Here is a 21,978-nt window from a genome sequence, read left to right on the forward strand (position 1 = left end):
TACGTCACTTAACTGAGGTTCAGAAGTGGTCTCGTTACGAAACATGTCGCATCAATCTGGAGAGGTTTCAGCAAGAAGGACAAGCCATACTGAATCGCATTATTGTAGTCGATGAAACATAGGAACGTGCTTATGAACCTGAACTGAAGAGACAGTCAAGCGAATGGCGTCGTCAGGGGTCACCATGGAGACACAAGGTTTGACAAAATCAGTCGTCGATCGTTGACCCTGCTTGTTGACTTCCATTTTGTGATGCTCTCACTCACACAATGAACTTGGGGGCATGCTTAGTCCCAAACTGTTGTTTACATACACCATCTAGTGGCATCATACGCAAGTACATACCGTACATTTCCAAATGCATATCTTAGATTTTCCGTGTTGTCTCCTGTTCATGAGGAAAAAAAAAAAAAAAAAAGTTGCTATGACTTATGACTCGACCTACATATTATGAAACTTTCTTCCATATACAAGGCAATTCAAAATGATGGACCAGATTTCATTTATTTATTCTGTGAAATCTAATAAACATATCGTAATGTGAGACGTGTGCTAAGAACGATAAACTCTCAAAGTTTCTTCTGTGATATCTCAAGTGTTCTATGTGAGCACCTCGCGTAACGCGACATACATCAAGCCGACAGTCTATCTCCTGCCAAACCTTGTGTAGTGTGTCACGGCCAATCTCTGCGATGGCTGCTATGATGCGGGCACGAAGGTCGTTCAATGTTGGTGGAAGAGGTGGTAGGTAAACATGATCCTTTACGAAACCCCACAAGAAGAAATCACATGGGGTTAAGTCAGGGGAACGTGGTGGGCAACGAATGAGAGTTCGGTCCTCCTGAGATGCACGACCTATCCAGCGTTGTGGCAATGTCTCGTTGAGATGGCTTCGAACGTTGCCATGGTAATGCGGAGGGGCACCATCCAGTTGAAGGATGAAATCTGCACTATCCTCTTCAAGCTGTGGCAGGAGCCATTGTTGTAGCATATCAAGAAAGACATTTCCTGTCACAGTAGGTTCAATGAAGAAAAAGGGTCTATAAACCTTCTCGTGGGAAATGGCACAAAACACATTCACCTCGGGAGAATCGCGTTGGTGTTCCACAACTTAATGGGGATTAGAAGTTCCCCAGATCCTTACACAGTCCCGGAAAGGTGAAAAGTCCCTTCATCACTGAAAATTACCCTTTCAGAGAACCCATCCTTTTCCATTAAGAGAGAAAATCAGCACAGAAGGATGCTTGAGCAGCATAATTAGTATCTTTTAAGGCCTGCACCAGTTGCAAGCAGTAGGGTTTCATTCATAAATGTATCTGCAGAACGCGCCAAACAGTTGCCTTTAGAAGTTCAAGTTGCCTCGCTGCCCGGTAGGTGGACTTCTGCGGGCTCCACACGAAACTGGCGCAAACACGTTCCACTCTCTCTTCCCCGGTCGAAGGACGGCCAGTCGACTTTTGCTTACAGATGCAGCCTGTGTCTCTGAATTTTTCATACCACGCACGAATGGCTTTTCCAGTAGCTGGATCTCTTCCATACCTGGTATGGAAATGCCGTTGAACACTAATCACAGACTTATTACATGGTAATCAAGCACACAGAATGACTTAAGCTCTCCAGCCACAGCCATTTTCTTTACTCGCTTCCTGCAAGCTCGTAATGACTGAAAATTAAACCATGTGGGATGAAATCTAAACTCAACTAAACTTTGAGAGTTTGCCTTTCTTTGCGCATATCTCATAGTATGATATGTTCATTAGATTTCATTGAATAAATTTATGAAATCAGGCCCATCATTTTGAATTGCCCGGTATATATCTATAAATCTGTTCTTGTCATTAAACATGTGATAGTACATATATCACACCCCCAAATTATATGTAGAAGTTAGAGATATTATTGTCAGTATTCGATTTATTATTATTATTATTATTATTATTATTATTATTATTATTATTAGTATTTCATATATATATTTTGCCATTTATATTGGTAAGCTGGAAGATATCCACATATGTAGGTATGAGTAATTTGTTTTGCACGAGTGGGAAAACATTGCTTTAAGAACTCTGGTAATTTGAATGAGTCATCTGGCTACCCCAGTGTTTGTTGATGTACTTGTGTCAGGAAATTCCATTAGTCATGTATATATCCCAGCCTGATGAGATGAGCTTGTTGTTGTACCAGGGAAGTTTGGTGAATCATGGAATATACCCCAGAGTTTGTTTATCTCTTGGGAGCTAGGTCTTGACAAGAGGTTCACTCATGATTGGCTGACAAGCACCAATCCAGACGTATCATCTGAGAGGAGGGGGATGTTGATGTCTATAAAGGTTGATCATACAGCGGCAACCGGGAGATTGTAAGGGACATTGTCAGAAACATTGTAAGGGTGATTGTAGAGGTGATTGTAAAGGAACGAGAAGGAAGATAACTACAACTACAACTGAGGCACTGTACGGGAAGGAAGTGGTGCTGACACACGGTACTGGAGTGACACGGCAGCAATGGACTGGACTTCAAACGTTTGTGGAGCGTAGTCTAGTTATGTTCGTGGAAAGTGGCTGATTGTGGAGAGTGCTTGCGCATTAAGTATTGTAGCACTTGTGGTGGCCCAGCATTATATGTTGGTGAAAGCTATCTCAGACTTTCCATAAATGGATATGTTGAGGATCGACAGACGTGTGTATATATCTTTACAAGTGTTAAAATATGTGAACACAGTAGTACAAGGTACAGTATCTGTGTGATGTGATAACTGCCGATTATGAGAATCGGTAAGTCGAATTGATATAGAGACAGTGAAGGGTATTTATCTTCATACATGTACATTGTTCATCGGACTATTTACAAATGGTAACTTAGTTCTCGCTTTCGTTTTCCCACGATTTTCATTATTATTATTGTTGTTGTAAATATGGAGTCTTTCAGCAATATTTTATGTGTGTATTATATGTATAATGTTGTATGTCGATGAGGTGCTCATGCATGGAATTTGTTAAGAATACAGTTAGCTATTTTAGAATCAGTGTTATTGATGAACCTAGGTGCAGTTCCTACCTAATTAGTCATTTTCAGGAGGTTAGGTAAGGCCTGCAGCAGATGTACCAGTACGCAGCATTATGTACACGCCCTGGGATATAAAGTTTATCATGCTCTTATCTAAATTCGAGGGATCCATTCTGGTGAACTCTGGCGCCCATACTACGGACATTTCGGTTAATTATGCTTATTAATTTTATTAAGTTTTTGAGTAATTTTATTTATGATTTTATTTATTATTATCATCAAAATAGTTACAAACACAACAAAACATTGACTGCAAATAAGAGTGAGATCCACAATTATAAGACAAGAAATAGAATGATTACCACATGACTTTCCACCATACTAAAATGATGGACCATAGTCTATATGTAATTAAGAGGTGCATGTACTGTATTCCATAAATGAACCGCAAATCAGAATATGTGGTTTTTTATTTATATATAAAATTGAATATATTATGTTTTTGTTGTAAACAGGGTATAGTATGATGTTGTCTGAAAACTGTTAAGCTCTACAGACAGGAAATAAAAACTGAAAATTGAAAAAAAAGAAAAAGTTTCTATCTTCCTATATATAACTTAATTTATCACTTGTTTATTCCTTTTCATTACTTATAATGAACAGTCACTGTGTATTTTTACTAGTTCTTGGAATTGAATTCATTAAAAACATGCAAAGGCTAATTTTTAAAAGTTTTATCTATCTTCTTCTGTACTACAGGCATCCCCCTCCTTTGGATTCAAAGGAACTATGTTCAGCACAGATTATATACAAAAAACTTTTTGTACCAATTGATAATTTTATTTAGAAAAAGTACAGACTAATAATACAAATAATAATATAATATCACAATATGTGTTCAGTTCTTTTTCCACTGGGAACATGTTCTGGAGTAGCTAAACAGGAATACAACAACAGGATCAAGAAAACAGTCTGATATGGTTCCAGGTCTTGACATTTTCTACAAACTCTGCCACATATCAAATTGACACAGTAAATTCTGCTTTAAAACATCTACTCTTCCACTGCAGATTTTTTATAAAGTTTTGCTTGTAAAACATTCCTCCATTAACAACTTTTAATTTTTCGCTCACTTCACATGTTTTGGCAATGAAACTCAATGTGATCGTCTACATTTTCACCAAAAAGAGAATTTTGCAAGTAAAACAATATATACCTCCCCTATTGACAAAAACAACCATCTTGAGTAAATGAATAAGAGAGATATTTGTTACAACTTGTAGGAATTCTTAAATACATCTCCTTCAATAGAAAAAAGTTTAGGTATTTCTCATGGAAAAGTAGAAATGTTGAAATTTTTAAAAATTTGCAGGTTAATGAAGATAAACTTGCACATCATAATTAAAAGGGTTAGTTTGGGTTCAAAACCATGTAAAAAAAAAAAAAAAAAAAAAAAAAAAAATGGTGGTTCACATCGAGGAAGCAGCAGTAAAACATCTAGTAACTCAATGTTTCACGTTTCATCATAATAAATGTGGCACAAACCTGTGAGAATAAATGACAGAGTATTCAGCAAATAAAATATGTTTTATGATTAGTATCACAAATCATTTCAAAGGAAAATTGTAAGTACATGGAATGAGATGAATGAACGTTTTATAAATTCATCATGAAAAGAATTTTAAAAATTCTTGTGTATTCCTATCAGAAAATTTTAACTCAGGTGGTGTTGTTGGGACTAGGTGAGAAGAGAGCACACAGTGTTTCAGTCTCTTGAAGTTGTTCATCCAGTGCCAGCTGTTTTGAGCGGCGAGGTACTTCCAGTCGAGGGAGGTCTGCAATATGCACTTCTTTACGGAAGAGTTGTCCCACACTACGTCCAATTAACTGTGAAACAAAATGTTAAAAATCTCAATTCCAGGCTCTGAAAGCAGTTCATGACTAAGAATGAACAAAGCATCAGTATACTCACAACCTAAGGAATTTAACACAGAATTTGACACATAATTAATTTTACAAACAATCAAAATTACAAAGATACGGTAGATTAGATGAATATAAAGGTTATAAGAGTGAGGGTAGAGGAAGAAATAGAAAATATTATAGTAGAATATATAATTATAAGAAGTTGAGTGTGAATGACCAGTATAGCAATCTAATAAGTTTCAGGAAAAAATACAGGGTGGCCCATAAGTCAGTTGGCACAACTTAGTAAAGCTGCACATGGTCCCCCTACTGTGAAACTCGTAGTGTTTAAGCCAAAGCGTAAGCCTTGCTTAAGCGGCATGCGTGGCTTACTAAAACTTCAGCTTAAACTCAAACTGTGAAACCGGGCCTTAGTAATGTCGCAATTGGCCTAAAGAACTGAAAAGCATTACAATAATACTTGTTTAAAAATATATATTTCCATCTAATGCATATATGAGAAGAGTATTTTCAGTAATTGTGATAAAATGGAGGAATGAAAGGAACAGAAGTTGTGTGGATTTAATTTAAAAGAAAATTGCTTGTGTACTTCAACTGTCACAAGAATGTTGTAAGGAATTTCATTTAAAAAAATGGTTGTTGGGTAATAAACTGTTAAGCATAGGATGTTCAAATGAGAAGTACTTGTGAAATGAATGTTTATACTAATTAACAAATTATTAGCTTGTAATAAATATTTTACACTGGTACCTCACTGGCCCTCGCTACGGACTAATTGTGAGAGTTTTTTAAATGCAACTTTAGGTGAATAGATAAGCAGACAGGGTCATGCTGCAAATGTCCTCCACATTGTCCTGATCTTACCCTGATGGACTTCTCAGTTCGGGGTATACTAAAAAATGCGTAATACTCCATGAAGATTTGTGATTTAGAACAATTGAAGGAACACATTCAGTCTGAATTTGAACACCTAGAGTCCCTGAATATTTCAGATTTCTTCTTCTTCTTCTTCTTGGGGCCTCTAGATATTAGTTCCTAATTAGCGTCAACATCTAAGATCTTTTGCTACCAATTTTTTTCCTTCATTCCCACCTAGATATATCTGCTCCCTTCACAAAGCTGCAGGTTGTTCTTATTGGGTGTTCTTGGACTTTCTTTCTCTCTTCACCTGGTAGTCCTGGAGTGGAGAGTCTGATTCTACCCAGCGCCTCACATTCGAAAAGTATGTGTTCAGTTGATTCCTCTGCTTCATTGCATTTCCTACATATGTTGTCTCTTAACACTCCAGTTCTATATAGGTGTTTTTTTTCAGATGGCAGTGTCCTGTAAACAGTCCTACTACCCATCTTATATTTTCTCTGCTGAGTTTCAGCAGTTCTTTATTATGCTTCTTGTTTGGTTCAATTCTCATCTTTGTTTATATACGTAGCCTATGATTGATTGATTTGTAGGTTATACATTGTTTATCAGCCAAGATAATTTTTATTCTAAAAATGAACTAAAAATGTGATTCTAGTAAGTGTACTGCAAACTTCAGTTCGCAAGAAGTTTGCATTTTATTGGAGATTGTAAAAAATTATAAGCATATAATAGAATGTAAACAATCAGATAAATTATTGTGGAATAGGAAAGCTCAAATGTGAAACAAAACTGCAGATACATTTAAATCCAGGAGTGGTGCAGTGCATAGAGATGCTAATGTGCTAAAAAAAGAAGCATGAAAATATGAACAAAATCACCAAAAAGAAGTATGCGGATGAAAAAGGTGGTCTTCGAGATACAGATGGTGGTCCAAGTAAGCCATCGCTAATAACACCAGTCGACGAAGAACTGAAAGAGTTAATTGGGGTTCAAATTGATGGGTTCGTTTCAGTTTATGACTGTGACAACATTAATGTAGTGCAGAGTAAGCAGGCATATATTGCATTTTCTTTCATTTTGTAAAAAGTTATATAGGCTAGGCTATTGCATGTTAAATGGAAGTAGGCTATAATGCATTGGATTAAGTGGCTCGATACTATTGAAATATTGTCCATATTTCTCTTTAATTTCAGATTCGAGTAATATTACTATTGCTGGTTGCAGCTACAATGAGAAAGATAGCCGTGTGTTAGGTCAGTAACTGACTTTTTGTTTTTACAATTTGCTTTACATCGCACTGACATAGATAGATCTTACGGCGACGAATTTATTTTGTAGAGTAAAGATCAGTGTTCTATTTTCAGTGTAAGAGGCTTCATTCATTTCTTTCATAGGGATGGGTGGGAGGTTTAATCCTTGATATTATCCTTCGATGATTTTTTATTCTAGTTTCCCATAAATTTATATAACTGTATCTCATTTTTCTATCTTGTAGGTTAATGATTCCTTCACAAAAATTACCGTACCTGTATTTCATCTTACATGGTGTGTCATTTCCTAACTGGATCATTGCTGATTTGTTTGTTGTAATATACAATTATTATTATATACTCCAACCTAGGATGTAATTTCATTCATTCACCACTGATCTGCAGTTAGGGCTGTCACCCAGGTGGCAGATTCCCTGTCAGTTCTTTACATAGTTTTTTCTGAAATGATTTTGAAAATGTTCACCTCTGTAGTGTAGTGGTCCTAGAGAGTGATTAGCTGCCACCTCAGCCATCCTCAAAGTGGTTTTCCATGGTTTCCCACTTCTCCTCAGGCAAATGCCGGGATGGCCACGGCCACCGCTTCCTACCCTCTTCCTTGCCTATCCTTCCCAATGATTTTGAAAAGTCTGCCTCTGTAGTGTAGTGGTCCTGGAGTGTAGTTAGCTGCCACCTCAGCCATCCTCAAAGTGGTTTTCCGTGGTTTCCCACTTCTCCTCCAGGCAAATGCCGGGATGGCCACGTCCGCTGCTTCCTACCCTCTCCTTTGCCTATCCCTTCCAATCTTCCCATCCCTCTACCAGGCCCCTGTTCAGATAGCAGGTGAGGCCGCCTGGGCAAGGAACTGGTTCTCCTCCCCCGCTGTATTCCCCAACCCAAAGTATCACGCTCCAGGAAACTGCCCTTGAAGTGGTAGAGGTGGGATCCCTTGCTGAGTCCGAGGGAAAAACCTACCCTGGCGGGTAAACGGATTAAGAAAGAAAGAAGGTGATTTCACTTACTCCACTCTAGCTTACCTTACTTGAATCTTCTTTTCCATAGACTGGCAGTCTTTCATATATAGTTTCTGGTTCATATTTGAGATTCATTGAGTTATGGTGTTAGGCCTAAATAAATATAATGTGTCTGAATATTTAAAAAGCTAAATGTTTTTCCTTGTGCTGCTCTAATTCATATATTAATATTTCAGGTTCCAGTGGAAATGCTATTGCAGAATGTAGTAACACTGGGAAAGACAGCAGCTTATCAGGTCAGTAATTGTTTTGTAAAGTGAATCAAATGCATAGAGGGATTGTTTTATTTGTCATGAACATATCAAAGGTATAGGTAATGAGAGTTGTAATATTGTAAAGGAATGCATTATTAAGATCTTAAAATTATGTTAATTGCTTGAAATTTGTAATACTGGCACACTGAATAGTTTTCAGAATTACATCTGTAAAGGGCTTTTTTTTAACTGTGCCATCAATGTTGAGGCAACCCATATTATTGTGCTGTTCACAGTGACCCTGATGATGCATTTTAATTGTTTATTAGAAATATGTAAAAAAACCTTTTATAGTTGAAACATATAGCAATCTGGGAAATCTTTAAAGTTTGTTGGATCCATTTTCATAATCATTCATTATTTGAGGAACTACCAGCAATGACTGAAGTAAATATGTGCCAGCTATGTTGAGGCAACCGATATCAGAAGAACTGAGATTTGTAGTGGATGATGATGATGATGGGAATGATTTATTTTCTCAACCTACTGTCTGTGGTGAGTCTGTACATACTGTTAGCATGCTTATTTCTCTGATAGGTAAAAATCAGTTTTTAGTTTTCTGTCATGACCACTTGAATAAACAAGAACATGTATGAATGTTAAATAATATACTATTTCATAGTTGCAGCATATTAGGTGAATAATTACTCATAAATGTGCTGTATTCTTAAGTTCCATGCATTTTAAAAACGGCTTACTTCTACCATTAGGTTTGTTTGGTTTTCATGTAATAATTCACACACCTCATGACAAACAAAATGTATATTCCTACCTATTTCTTCAAAAATGGTATGCATATGGGAATGTAAAATAAGCTGATAATACACATGATAATGTCTGCTGGCTTAGAATTCATATTAGGTATGTGGGAATGAAGTAAATTATGAAGGATGATAAAAAAAATTTATTTTCTAGGTATGACAACATCACCGGATGTCATAAAGACAAATCACAAGACTCCAACTAAGAAGAACACAGGTTACTTTTATTTGAACTATTCCTGATTAAATGCCGAACACAGAAAAATATGTTCCAGTTTATGCTTCCACACAATGTGCCAGCCAAGATTTTCTCATGTTTTGTAGTAATGCACATTACCTACTGGTAAAATTAACAGTATTTTTTTAATGTATGGTATTATACTTGCAGGTAAAGTCAAAGACTCTCCTGGGTGATTAATGACCAGTGAAAAGTGGGATCAACTGGCAGAAGCAAAGTTGAAACTTGTCCAGTTACAAACCACTCTTCTTCAAAAAGAACATGAATTAAAAATCAAACAAATGAATGAACAACATGATTTGATACTGAAGAGTCATGCACTGAAAATGAAACAACATGAAGATAAACACAATTTAGCGAAGGAAAAGTTGAAATTAGAGATAGAAATATTTTTTAAAAAATCTGTGATATTTTTTGTATTTATGGAGTATATGTGTACAGTACATTCTTGACAATCAAAAGATGTTTTTAAACTTGAATTTATCCAAAATTTTTGAAATGGTCATAAATAATTGCATTTCTTACAGAGTTATTGAAATTCTGAGTTTCCCTAGCATTCGGTACATTATTCACAACATGAACTGCATTTTCAATATGTGGCTCCAACACTGGTAAGATCATGTCATTATTAATGCAGCATATATTGTGTAATACAGCTGTTGCTACCACTATACTCTAAACTTTGTCATGGTGAAGTCATATCTCTGTGGAGAGTATTGGGAATCTTCTTTTCCATACATCATAACTCCTTTCTACACAGTTTCTGGTTCGAATGTGTGATTCGTTAAACAATTGTTCTTCAGGTGAATCGGGTGCAGTTAGCGGTGTTATCAAATCTGGTCTGTTTGGGTAGCCACTGTCTGCAATGATTGGACTACCATCATCGATAACACCACTCTCAAATCAAGCTCTTAGAACAGAATTGTTGAATCTAGTAGAATCATGTGTTGAATCAGGCCATCGAGCAACAATGTCAGTGATCTTTAAGTCAGGATGACACAGAGTCTTAACATTCATGGAAATAAAATCCTTTCCTGTTTTGGAAAATCTCTGCGTTCTCTCCTCCTAAAATGAGACAATGACAAGTTGTAGTTAATATATCAGAGTACAAGAATGTAAGTTGCATTCAGTAGTAATAAAAATACAGAAAGGTTATATGCACGAATTTGCCATCAACAGTTAGGAAGCTAAGCTACCTGCTTTTCTATCTAACCTAACCTTCTTCATAGAATCATTCACCCTTTAAGGGGACCTGGATGTGGATCTGTATGTTTATCGGCTTATTTCTGAAGGCCCATATCCATGAAATTACTGGTACTTGTGCCACAACTACCCAGCATTGCTCACATTTCATTACTATTTAGGACAATATTCACATGTACTATGAACAATATATCTCCCATAGTTCATCAATCAGGATCAGAAGAGTAAGAATTGGAAATTCTATTTTCTGCATCAACATTAGATAAAATTTTGAAAGAAGACATTCATTTATCAGCCATAATTCTTCTTATGCAAATTAATAACACTATTACCTGAAATGAGGACTTACAATTGTATCCAGATATTTATTGTACCTTATTAAAATAGGTTCTCAAAAAATATTTTTTCCCTTCAAGAAGTTGAAAAGGGTGAGTACCATGTAACTAATATTTTTGGGAAAATTATTACTTTTATAAGTCTTTATTGTAGCCATTAGGGTTTTAAAGAAGAGTGCCGAGTTTTGTTGCATAAGATTTTAAGTTCCAGAGAAAACTGAACCTAAAAATTGAAAAATACCACTTTCGGTGAAGCTCAAAACAGACACTTCATGATGTTTACCTCACTCTTAACTGTTTTAAAATTTTCAAGCTCCATATTCACTTTCATTCTATTTTGGTTAAATTGGTTTAATAGCCTTGAGAACCTCATAGGAGGGGAAGTGTTTGTGTCTATATTGCTTTCCAGTGGCCACAGCTTTTTCGGTACAAGACTAAAACTAGGTATTTAACTTGTAATGACAGATGAGAGGGATTGGCATGGGTTCCACCATTTTTTTTAAAAATACACTTTTATTGTGCTACCCCATATACATTACATATCTATGAATTCGGGAAAACTCAGTCTGTACACAGAAGTGAAAAACCAAAATATGATTTTTTGATGAATTTTTCACATCCAGGTTCCCTTAAGCCAGTCTTCCATACATGAGTGCAACCTCCAAAATGAAAACCCATTTTTGGAATTTAAAATTTAACTGTTTAAACAGAATGTACACATCGGTGTACCCTTCCTGGAGCTGTCAAGCTGAGCACAACACAAGCTCATCACAACAGGAAAAGGTAAGTTACATACCATAGGTCTACAAATACAGAATGGGTACATGCATGAGTACTCATCCTAGGGTAGGAAGATAAGGTTATTCATGCACTGTATTACACACATTTACCACAGGCTTAAGTGCATGCATGCAACATTTCAACTGAAATTTTAAACTCCAATGTTAGGTTTTAAGCGTGGAAGTCGAATGTGTACATCAGTTTATCCATTCTGCAACTGTTCACATGAGCACAACAAAACCTCAAAGCTAGAAGTGACACAAAATTATTTCTACAGAGAAAAGAGAACAATAATAATAATAATAATAATAATAATAATAATAATAATAATAATAATAATAATAATAATAATAACTGATCATAATGCATACCTGGTGATACAATTCTGACATGAGTGCAGTCTAGAGCTCCGATGACACGAGAAAATCTGACTATTTTATAAAACTGTTCCCTCAGTTTTATCCTTTCTTCCTGAGTGGTGGGGAACTTGATAAATCTATCCCTCAGCAGAGCAATGTGGTGTGAAACAACCTTGACAGCTCTGCATGCTGTCGATTTTGAGACGCCACAGAAATCGCCGACCGTAATTAACATACTGCCACTTGCATATAACCTCAATGCTAAGAGGAGGATTGTTTCGGATGAGAGGGCTTTGTTCCTGAAATATAAAGTAATATGTTGGTTATGCAACGACATAAATGCGATAAAAGCATGAATTGCAAATATAATATCATATATATATTAATTAATAGGCCTATTGTATTTGTATCTATTATGTAGGTACTTACCAGTCGGTTTTATGTTTAATAGCATCACCAATCATTTCTAGTACCATAATTGCTGACTCTTTACTTAACTGAAATCTGTCGTAGAATTCTCTGTCATTCCACACATGAAAATGATTTGGACACATTCTAAATATTCTTCTTCTATGCTGCATATGAGTTAAAATAATTTGCATTTCCTCGTCATCAAAGTCGTCTTCTTCAGAAAACATGGTGGTAGACTGAATCCTTAGCTTAAACCTCAGTTTCATACAGCTTAAGCCAGCCACAGATAAGCTCGGCTTACCACTTGCATTCCCCAATGTGAAACTCGTCCGTAGTTTAAGCCCCCGCTTAAGCCTGATCCAAAGCTTAAGCGTATACTGTGAAACCAGGCCTAAACTTTATGATCTGTTCAGTGCTAATGTGAAGGGCAAGAATGGAAATCTAGTGACAATCATCATACGTCAATTTAAACAAGCAGTTGGTCATTGGAAAGGTCTTCATCAAGATGCAAGAGTATTCTGCTGGACTGTTGATTTAATCTTCACCATGAAAGTTTGGTGAATATTCAGTTATAACCACAAGAGAAGGATGAGGTGTCCTTATTAAAATGAGTCTGAAAATTTTTTCTTTAACTTTAATTTGATTGAAATTCTATTTGTGGTCTAGGCCATGCATTTCATGATCGCTTCGCTTCATCTCTGTAAGTACTTCAATATGAAATACCTTTAACTTTATCTTATTTCTTATTATGAGGTGGAATCTACCTAATTGAAGAGCTTGAATAATGATCAGAAACCTGTTCTAGGTAATTATATTTTGTATGTAAAATATAAAATAATGTTTATTATAAAAACGCCATGCTGAAAATTTTAAATTCAGTAGGTATCTGAAGTTTATTTCCTTCAATTGTAGTTTGAACTAATGTCTTCTGATACTATATATTTTGTTCTTCAGAAATATTTATCCTATGTTTAAAACTTGATTTTCTCAGAAACCAAATCACATTTATAATAACCTAAAAATGTAAAGTTAGGTTTAAAAATTAATTATCGTTTTGATATTTTAATTCTTATTGAGCAACATGACTAAAACCTGTCTGACTCATTAGCTGAATAGTCAGTGTTGAGGCCTTCATTTCAGAGGGTCCCAGGCTCGATTCCCGGCCGGATCGGGGTTTTTAATCACGTCTGATTAACTCTTCTGGCCCAGGGAGTGGGTGTTTGCGTTTGCCTCAACACTTTTCTCTTCATATTCAGTCAACACACTACACTACCAACCAATAGCAATAGTAATTACATCCCTCCATATAGGGTTGGCGTCAGGAAGGGCATCCGGCCGTAAAACATGGCCAAATCCACATGTGCGACACAGTTCGCACCTGCGACCCCACAGATGTGGGAAAAGCGGAGGCAGAAGAAGAACTTAACTGAAACCTCTAAATTGTTTTAAAACTACATATGGGTTACTTGTGTTCATTTCTATTGTATCTCACTATTGTTACCTGATACCTTCTTTTATTTGCAACGTTTTGTTTTTCATATGTTTTGTTTCTTGTCAGCAAGATTCTGACAATACATGGGCACTGACTGAATGTGTGGATTTGCCCTGCTGAAATTTATTTAATTGCAAGTTATTGCTTAAATCAAGAAAAGTTAAGATTTCTCTCCACGAACTTGTTGCTTAAGTGGAAACAATACTGACGTTTAATTAATTCGACCTGTAGATGCACAGGTGCTACACCAACGTCAACTGCAAATGGAATTTCTCCACACTCACAGAAACATATTTAAATTTGTTTTCAAACTCATAACTCATTCTTCACTAAGTCAATTAACCACTTAAATAACACTGAACTGTATGAGTTCGCTTCTTGAAGCTCAGTCATCATCTCTTCCTTTCCCTGTATCCAATTCCTGCCAGAGAGGGTTTTCTATACGGAATTGATCCACCTTGTTCTAGGTCTCCCTCTCCCTCTCCCTCTCCCTCTCCCTCTCAAACTTCATCTCCATAATCTGTTTTGGTATTCATTGTTCCTCCATCCTCTTTTCCTCTTTACATGTCCAAACCATCTTAGTTTACTCCTATCAATTCTCTCATTTAGGTTTTCCATTCCAACCTCATTCCTCACATCTTAGCATTTCTCAATCTGTCTTTCACTGTCTTTCCTATCATACTTCTCAGATATTTCATTTTGCTGGCTTGAATTGTACTCTCCTCCCTAATTGTCATTGTCTAGGTTTCAGCCATATAGTTCAATATGGATGCATAATACATTTTCCATGTTATCTCTATACACTTCCTTGGTACTGCTTTATTCCAGACAAGGTTTCTTACTCTCTGGTAGAATGCACTGCCCTGTTGCACCCTCTTGCTAATGTCCATGTCCAGCCTTGTATTCTGCATTAATTCACTCCCTATGTATTTGAAACTGTCAACAAAATCAAGGCTTTGGCCACCAGTTTCCAGTTGCCTTTCTCCTATTGATATCCCCTTGGTCTTGCTTTTCTCTGAACTGATTTTTATACCATCATTTTCAATTTTCTGGCTCAGTGTATCAAGTTATACTTGTACTTCTTTGCTGTTTGTTCCCCAGACCACAATATAGTCTGCAAATAGTAATAACTTCAACTCCCTATTCACACATGCTTCCTTTGTCTCCTTTATAATTTTGTCCATAACCATTAAAAACAAAAGAGGTGGCAGCACACTCTCCCTGTCTTAGTCCAGTTTCATTTCTAAACCGATTCTGTCTTTCCAAATGGAGTCTACAGTACATTGCTGACACACTTTTTGTACATTGCTTGCACCATTTCTACAGTTTGTATACCCAGTCTCTTTATGACCATGGTTTCCCACACTTCCCTGGAAACACTATCATATGGCTTTGTTATATCTAGGAATGTCATGACCAGATCCTTTCCATATTCCCAATTCTTTTCCATTAATTGTCTCATGTTGAAGATTGGGTTTACTGTAGATCTTCTGCTTCTAAAGCCATATTGTTCCTCTTGCAACTCTCCTTCTACCTTTCTTCTCATTATCCTCTCCAATATTCTTTCCATTATTTTTGCCATTTGTGATAAATGCGTGATTCCTCTATAGTCATCACAAACTTTCTTGTCCCCCTTCTTTAAGACTGCTATTGTTATTCACTTTTCCCAGTCTTCTGGCACACATTTCTGTTTCCATAGGCACTGTAACAGTCTGTACACCCATTGTAGGCCTACAGGTCCAACAGCCTTTATCGTTTCCTCACTAATTTCATCCATCCCTGGTGCCTTCCCTATTTTAATTTTACGGACTGCTAACTCCACCTCTAACATGGTTATATCATCTTCTACTGTTGAGTCATCACATAGTAATACTACCATCTCCTCTGCACAATTTCTCACATTCAGCAGTTTATCAAAATACTAATTTCATCTTCTCCTTATTTCTTCTGGATGTGTTATCAACTCTCCACCTTTCTCTTTCATCAGCTTTGTATAAACTCTTTCTTTCCTATTACTTTGCATAATTCCATACAGCATTCTTTTACTGTCAGTTCCATCTGTTTCCATCATTTGTGTAAATTTTTTCCTACTTTTCTTCTCTTACCATTTTCTTACATTTACTTTTATTATCAAGATACATCCTTTTGCTCCTTTCTTATATCTATTCTATTCTTGTCATGCTTTCTTCTTTTCTTTCACTGCCTCTCTCACCTTCTCATTTCACCACGGTGTCTCCTTTTCTTTCACTCTCGTCACTGTATTACTAAGGCACTCTCTGCCCCATTTACAAATGCCCTTTTGAAGTTGGATCATTCACCTTCCATATTTCCAACTTCAGTAGGTGAAATTTTTTGTCTCAGTCTCACCAGTAATTCTTCCTGTACAGTCTTATCTTTTTATTTCTACACTTTTAATTTACTCTCTCTTATCTCTTTTAATTTTTTCATTTTCCCCACTTTCATTTTTGTTATCACAGTTCTGTGATCTCCATTGAATGATTCTCCTGGTAAAGCTGGTACAACCATCAACTGCCTGCGATTTGTCCTTTCTTCCAGAAAGTAATCGATTACTGATTTTATACTTCTGTCAGCCCAGCCATATCTTGTAATATTCCTGCTGGTTTTCTTCCAAAACCATGTGTTGCCCACAATCATTCCATGCCTCTCACAAAACTCAACTAGTTTTTCCTCCTTCTTGAAGTTCAGTAAAACATGAAAAGTGTGGGAACATGTCCTTCTCTAATTGCTGCTGAAATCAATTTGTTTTGGTATGCTAACACACAACTATACACTTCATTAAAAAGAATGCCTTTCCCTTGTAAACAATTATTAAACATATCTGAATGTTACATTAATTCTGTGAGTACTGTTAATTTCCATATTCAGTTTTCGTCCCCAAATCCTGCCACTTTTTTCTGTTTCATGTTCATAAACGTGCATATTTCTTCACGAAGATGAAAGAAGCGTTTCAAAATATTATCACAACTAAGCCAGCATACCACACTATGATAAATTATATCGCTGTAATCACAATCAATTTCATCCAAAAATGACTGGAACTGCTGATGACTGAGTCCAAGTGATTGAATATAATTAACTGTCAGTGTGTTCATCACATGTTGTAAATTTAATACATTTACACATAGCACTTGTTGATGAATAATACAGTGTATTTCAAGAGGCATATCAGTATTTCTGTTAGTAAATTTGTTCCTTAATCTTCCAATTAATCCACTTTTTTGTACCACTTATATTCCTTGCTCCATCCGTTGTTATAGCTGCCAATTCATCCCATCATAAATCGAGAGCCTACAATGTTTTCGGCGCTATGGCTAAATGGTTAGCATGCTGGCTTCTGGTCACAGGGGTCCCGGGTTAAATTCCCGGCAGGGTTGGGAATTTTAACCATCATTGGTTAATTCCGCTGACATGGGGGCTGGGCGTATGTGTCGTCTTCATCATAATTTCATCCTCATCACGACACGCAGGTCGCCTAAGGGTGTCAAATCAAAAGACCTGCAACTGGTGAGCCAAACATGTCCCTGGACACAACTGGCACTAAAAGCCAAACACCATTTCAATTTCATCCTCCAGTGTTTCACTGTTGGCGAAACAAATCTTCACCTGTTGTAGTTCCATAGATGCTTCTAAAAGATGCCCGCTACTCAGTAATTACACATGCTTTGTCAATGCCATGAACAAAAATTAAAAGTTGTGCTGTATCTTTTTTACAATTGGCTTTAAGTTGCACCAGCACAGATAGATCTTATTGAGATGATGGAATAAGAAACAGCTAGGAGTTTTTTCTACAAGTTGCTTTTAAGTCACACTGACACAGATAGGTCTTATAGCGAAGAAGGGACAGGAAAGGGCTAGGAGAGGGAAGGAAGCAGCCATGGCCTTTTAATTCAGGTACAGCCTGGTGTGAAAATGGGAAACCATGGAAAACCATCTATGTAAAAACCTGTGTCCACTTTTCCAATAATGGTTGAAATGTTGTAACTTGTATTAATAAATTACTCCTCATGGTGGTTCTTCTCTCCTCACTGGTCCACCTAGGAGTGCAACGTCAGGCAATATGTTGGCATTGGCATTGTACCATCTACCTTGTTTACCGTAACTTCCCGTTAAGTCACTTTTCAGTGACGTCTTGGGTCTTCCAGGGGCTGTGATTTAATTTATATACTGAAGATTAGGAAGACCTTCAGGTGCTCATCTTCGTTGAGGTTTTTGTTCAATCTTGCCTTGGTGATGTCATCAGCCCACATGCAACCGTAATTGTAGTCTATTATTATTATTATTATTACTATTGTTATTATTATTATATATTAGACAGTTGTGGAAAAATTTAGGGACTGTTTAACGAGTATTAGTGAATAAATAAATAATATAATTTTAATGGAGTTTGGAATGTTGAGCTTTACTGAATACAGATTGATTTAATTAAGCAGAGTGAAGAGTGGTGAATATTTTAGGTGTGTACGAACATTGAGGTTATTCTGGTTGACTTTTTTTGTGATGTGAATTTCTATTACATATAAAGAAACTTTATTTGCAATGTGTAACATTTTAGATCTGCGCTGATGTCTGTGAAGTGATGGGCATTGTCATATATGTGTTTGTAGAAGGCAGAAGTCTGTTGTGTCTAATTGCATTTTTTGTGTTCTCTGTGCCTGGTGTGGAAAGGGGTCATCCATAAAATAAATTCATAAAAATGGCATCACATTTAACCCCCGCCCCCACTGTAACATGTTGTAACAATTAATAACCCCCCCAAGTGAATATCCAAAATAAATTAGCCCCCCATCTGGGAAAACTTAAAAATCAATAAATATTTTAACATGTTTAAAATAAATCTGAACTTTATTTCTAATCAACATATTTAGAACCAATATTTTTATAAACAACATTCAGTATTACTACATAAATAGATTTTAATTGTCCAATGCAACCAAACTCTTAATCATGCTGTTCAACTGAAAATATTGGAGCGGGATGCTTGATCAAGGAACAGAAACCTGGAACTAAAATGTTCGAAGTGTCAACCATGTCTTCCTCCAACCATTCAGCATCTTCTTGGATCTCTTCATTCAAAATATTAGCCAACAACTCACATATTTTAGCAACAAATCTAAAATTTACCTACAATAACGACATTTACAGTAAGGTACAAAAGCTGAAAACTAGAAAAGTGGCTGGAATTGATAAGACTCTTGGGGATATACTAAAGACAGTGGGTTGGGATATAGTACCATATCTGAAGTACTTATTCGATTATTGTTTGCATGAAGAAGCTATCACAAATGAAGAGTTGCTATAGTAACCCCTGTGTATAAAGGAAAGGGTGATAGACATAAAGCTGAAATTTACAGGCCAGTCAGTTTGACATGCGTTGCATGTAAGCTTTGGGAAAGCATTCTTTCTGATTATATTAGACAGGTTTGCGAAATTAAAAACTGGTTCGATAGAAGGCAGTTAAGGTTTAGAAAAGGTTATTCCACTGAAGCTGAACTTGTAGGATTCCAGCAAGATATAGCAGATATCTTGAATTCACAAGGTCAAATGGATTGTATTTCGATTGACCTGTCTAAGGCATTTGATAGGGTGGATCATGGGAGACTACTGGCAAAAATGAGTGTAATAGGAGTAGACAAAAGAGTGACTGAATGGGTGGCTAAATTTCTAGAAGATAAAACTCAGAGAATTAGAGTAGGCAAAGCTTTACCTGACCCTGTAATAATTAAGAGTGGAATTCCTAGAGGCAGTATTGTTGGACCTTTATGTTTTCTTATATATATAAATGATGTGAGTAAAGAAGTGGAATCAGAGATAAGGCTTTTTGCAGATGATGTTATTCTGTATAGAGTAATACATAAGGTACGAGATTGTGAGCAACTGCAAAATGACCTCGATAATGTTGTGAGATGGACAGTACGCAATGGTATGATGATAAACGGGGTTAAAAGTTAGGTTATGAGTTTCACAAATAGGAAAAGTTCTCTCAGTTTTAATTACTGCGTTGATGGTGTGAAAGTTCCTAATGGGGACCACTGTAAGTACCTAGGTGTTATATAAGGAAAGATCTTCATTGGGGTAATCACATAAATGGGATTGTAAATAAAGGGTACAGATCTCTGTACATGGTTATGAGGATGTTTAGGGGTTGTAGTAAGGATGTAAGTCTCTGGTAAGACCCCAAATAGAGTAATGATTCCAGTGTATGGGACCCTCACCAGGATTACTTGATTCGAGAACTGGGAAAAATCCAAAGAAAAGCAGCTCGATTTGTTCTGGGTAATTTCCGACAAAAGAGTAGCGTTACAAAAATGTTGCAAAGTTTGGGCTGGGAAGACTTGGGAGAAAGGAGATGAGCTGCTCGACTAAGCGGTATGTTGCAAAAGACTATCCTCATTTTTTCCGTATTGAAAAAAGGCAGATTATTAAAAGCAATCAAAGGCATTTATGTTGACAATTGGCCTTCGGTGAGAATCGATGGTAGAATGAGTTCTTGGTTCAGGGTACTTACAGGGGTTAGACAAGGCTGTAATCTTTCACCTTTGCTGTTTGTAGTTTACATGGATCATCTGCCGAAAGGTATAAAATGGCAGGGAGGGATTCAGTTAGGTGGAAATGTAGTAAGCAGTCTGGCCTATGCTGACGACTTGGTCTTAATGGCAGATTGTGCCAAAAGCCTACAGTCTAATGTCGTGGAACTTGAAAATAAGTGCAATGAGTATGGTATGAAAATTAGCCTCTCGAAGACTAAATTGATGTCAGTAGGTAAGAAATTCAACAGAATTGAATGTCAGATTGGTGATACAAAGCTAGAACAGGTCGATAATTTCAAGTATTTAGGTTGTGTGTTCTCCCAGGATGGTAATATAGTAAGTGAGATTGAATCAAGGTGTCGTAAAGCTAATGCAGTGAGCTAGCAGCTGCGATCAACAGTATTCTGTAAGAAGGAAGTCAGCTCCCAGACGAAACTATCTTTACATCGGTCTGTTTTCAGACCAACTTTGCTTTACGGGAGCGAAAGCTGGGTGGACTCAGGATATCTTATTCATAAGTTAGAAGTAACAGACATGAAAGTAGCGAGAATGATTGCTGGTACAAACAGGTGGGAACAATGGCAGGAGGGTACTTGGAATGAGGAGATAAAGGCTAATTTAGGAATGAACTCGATGGATGAAGCTGTACGCATAAACTGGCTTCGGTGGCGGGGTCATGTGAGGCGAATGGAGGAGGATAGGTTACCTAGGAGAATAATGGACTCTGCTATGGAGGGTAAGAGAAGTAGAGGGAGACCAAGACGACAATGGCTAGACTCGGTTTCTAACGATTTAAAGATAAGAGGTATAGAACTAAATGAGGCCACAACACTAGTTGCAAATTGAGGATTGTGGCGGCGTTTAGTAAATTCACAGAGGCTTGCAGACTGAACGTTGAAAGGCATAACAGTCTATAATGGTAATGTATGTATGTATGTATGTATGTATGTATGTATGTATGTATGTATGTATGTATGTATGTATGTATGTATGAAAGTATGTTAAAAACTTTGATTTCCACCTATTCAGTACATTAAAAGCAATTATAAAATTAGGATTTCATCCTTATTTTATTGCTTAATTGTTAAAACTTAGGACATGATTCGTTCATATTTTGAACATCTTCAGCAGGTTAAATTGATAACATTGTTCTAGTACTTACACTTAGGGTTCGTCATTAATAAACTTATCCATACTGAACTTTAAAAAACCTCTTAAATATAAAACGTTTATATATTATGTCGTCTTATTGAAAATTATATGACTATTTATTGAGATTGAAACTTTAAAACCTTATTCTAATATTTAAAATACAATGCCTTTAGTTAATCTCTGTATAAATACATTTACAATCTGTTAAATTACTAAATGTTTTAAAATTATTTGTTGTATACACAATAAAACATTTTTTTACAATTGGACGTAAACTTTTTCTCATGTTGTACCATATGGAATTTAAATCTTAACACACACTCAAAACAGCTGAGTTTAGGCGTGAATATTATTATTTTCGTCCATAA

General features: G+C 36.4%; 1 protein-coding gene across 2 annotated transcripts in view; it reads right to left on the reverse strand.

Moving 5' to 3' along the window:
- Positions 1–3,833: 3,833 nt before the first annotated feature.
- The window catches only part of Ranbp21 (exportin-5-like protein Ranbp21), a 417,228-nt gene continuing 399,083 nt past the window's right edge, over positions 3,834–21,978 (reverse strand). For both annotated transcript variants that reach the window (XM_067141992.2, XM_067141993.2), the window contains exon 18: positions 3,834–4,896. In XM_067141992.2, the coding sequence (XP_066998093.1) occupies positions 4,729–4,896 (168 nt within the window). In that variant the 3' untranslated portion in view covers positions 3,834–4,728. The remainder of the gene's footprint in view (positions 4,897–21,978) is intronic.

This window comes from Anabrus simplex, chromosome 2, assembly GCF_040414725.1.
Source record: "Anabrus simplex isolate iqAnaSimp1 chromosome 2, ASM4041472v1, whole genome shotgun sequence".
Classification (NCBI taxonomy): Eukaryota; Metazoa; Arthropoda; class Insecta; order Orthoptera; family Tettigoniidae; genus Anabrus; species Anabrus simplex.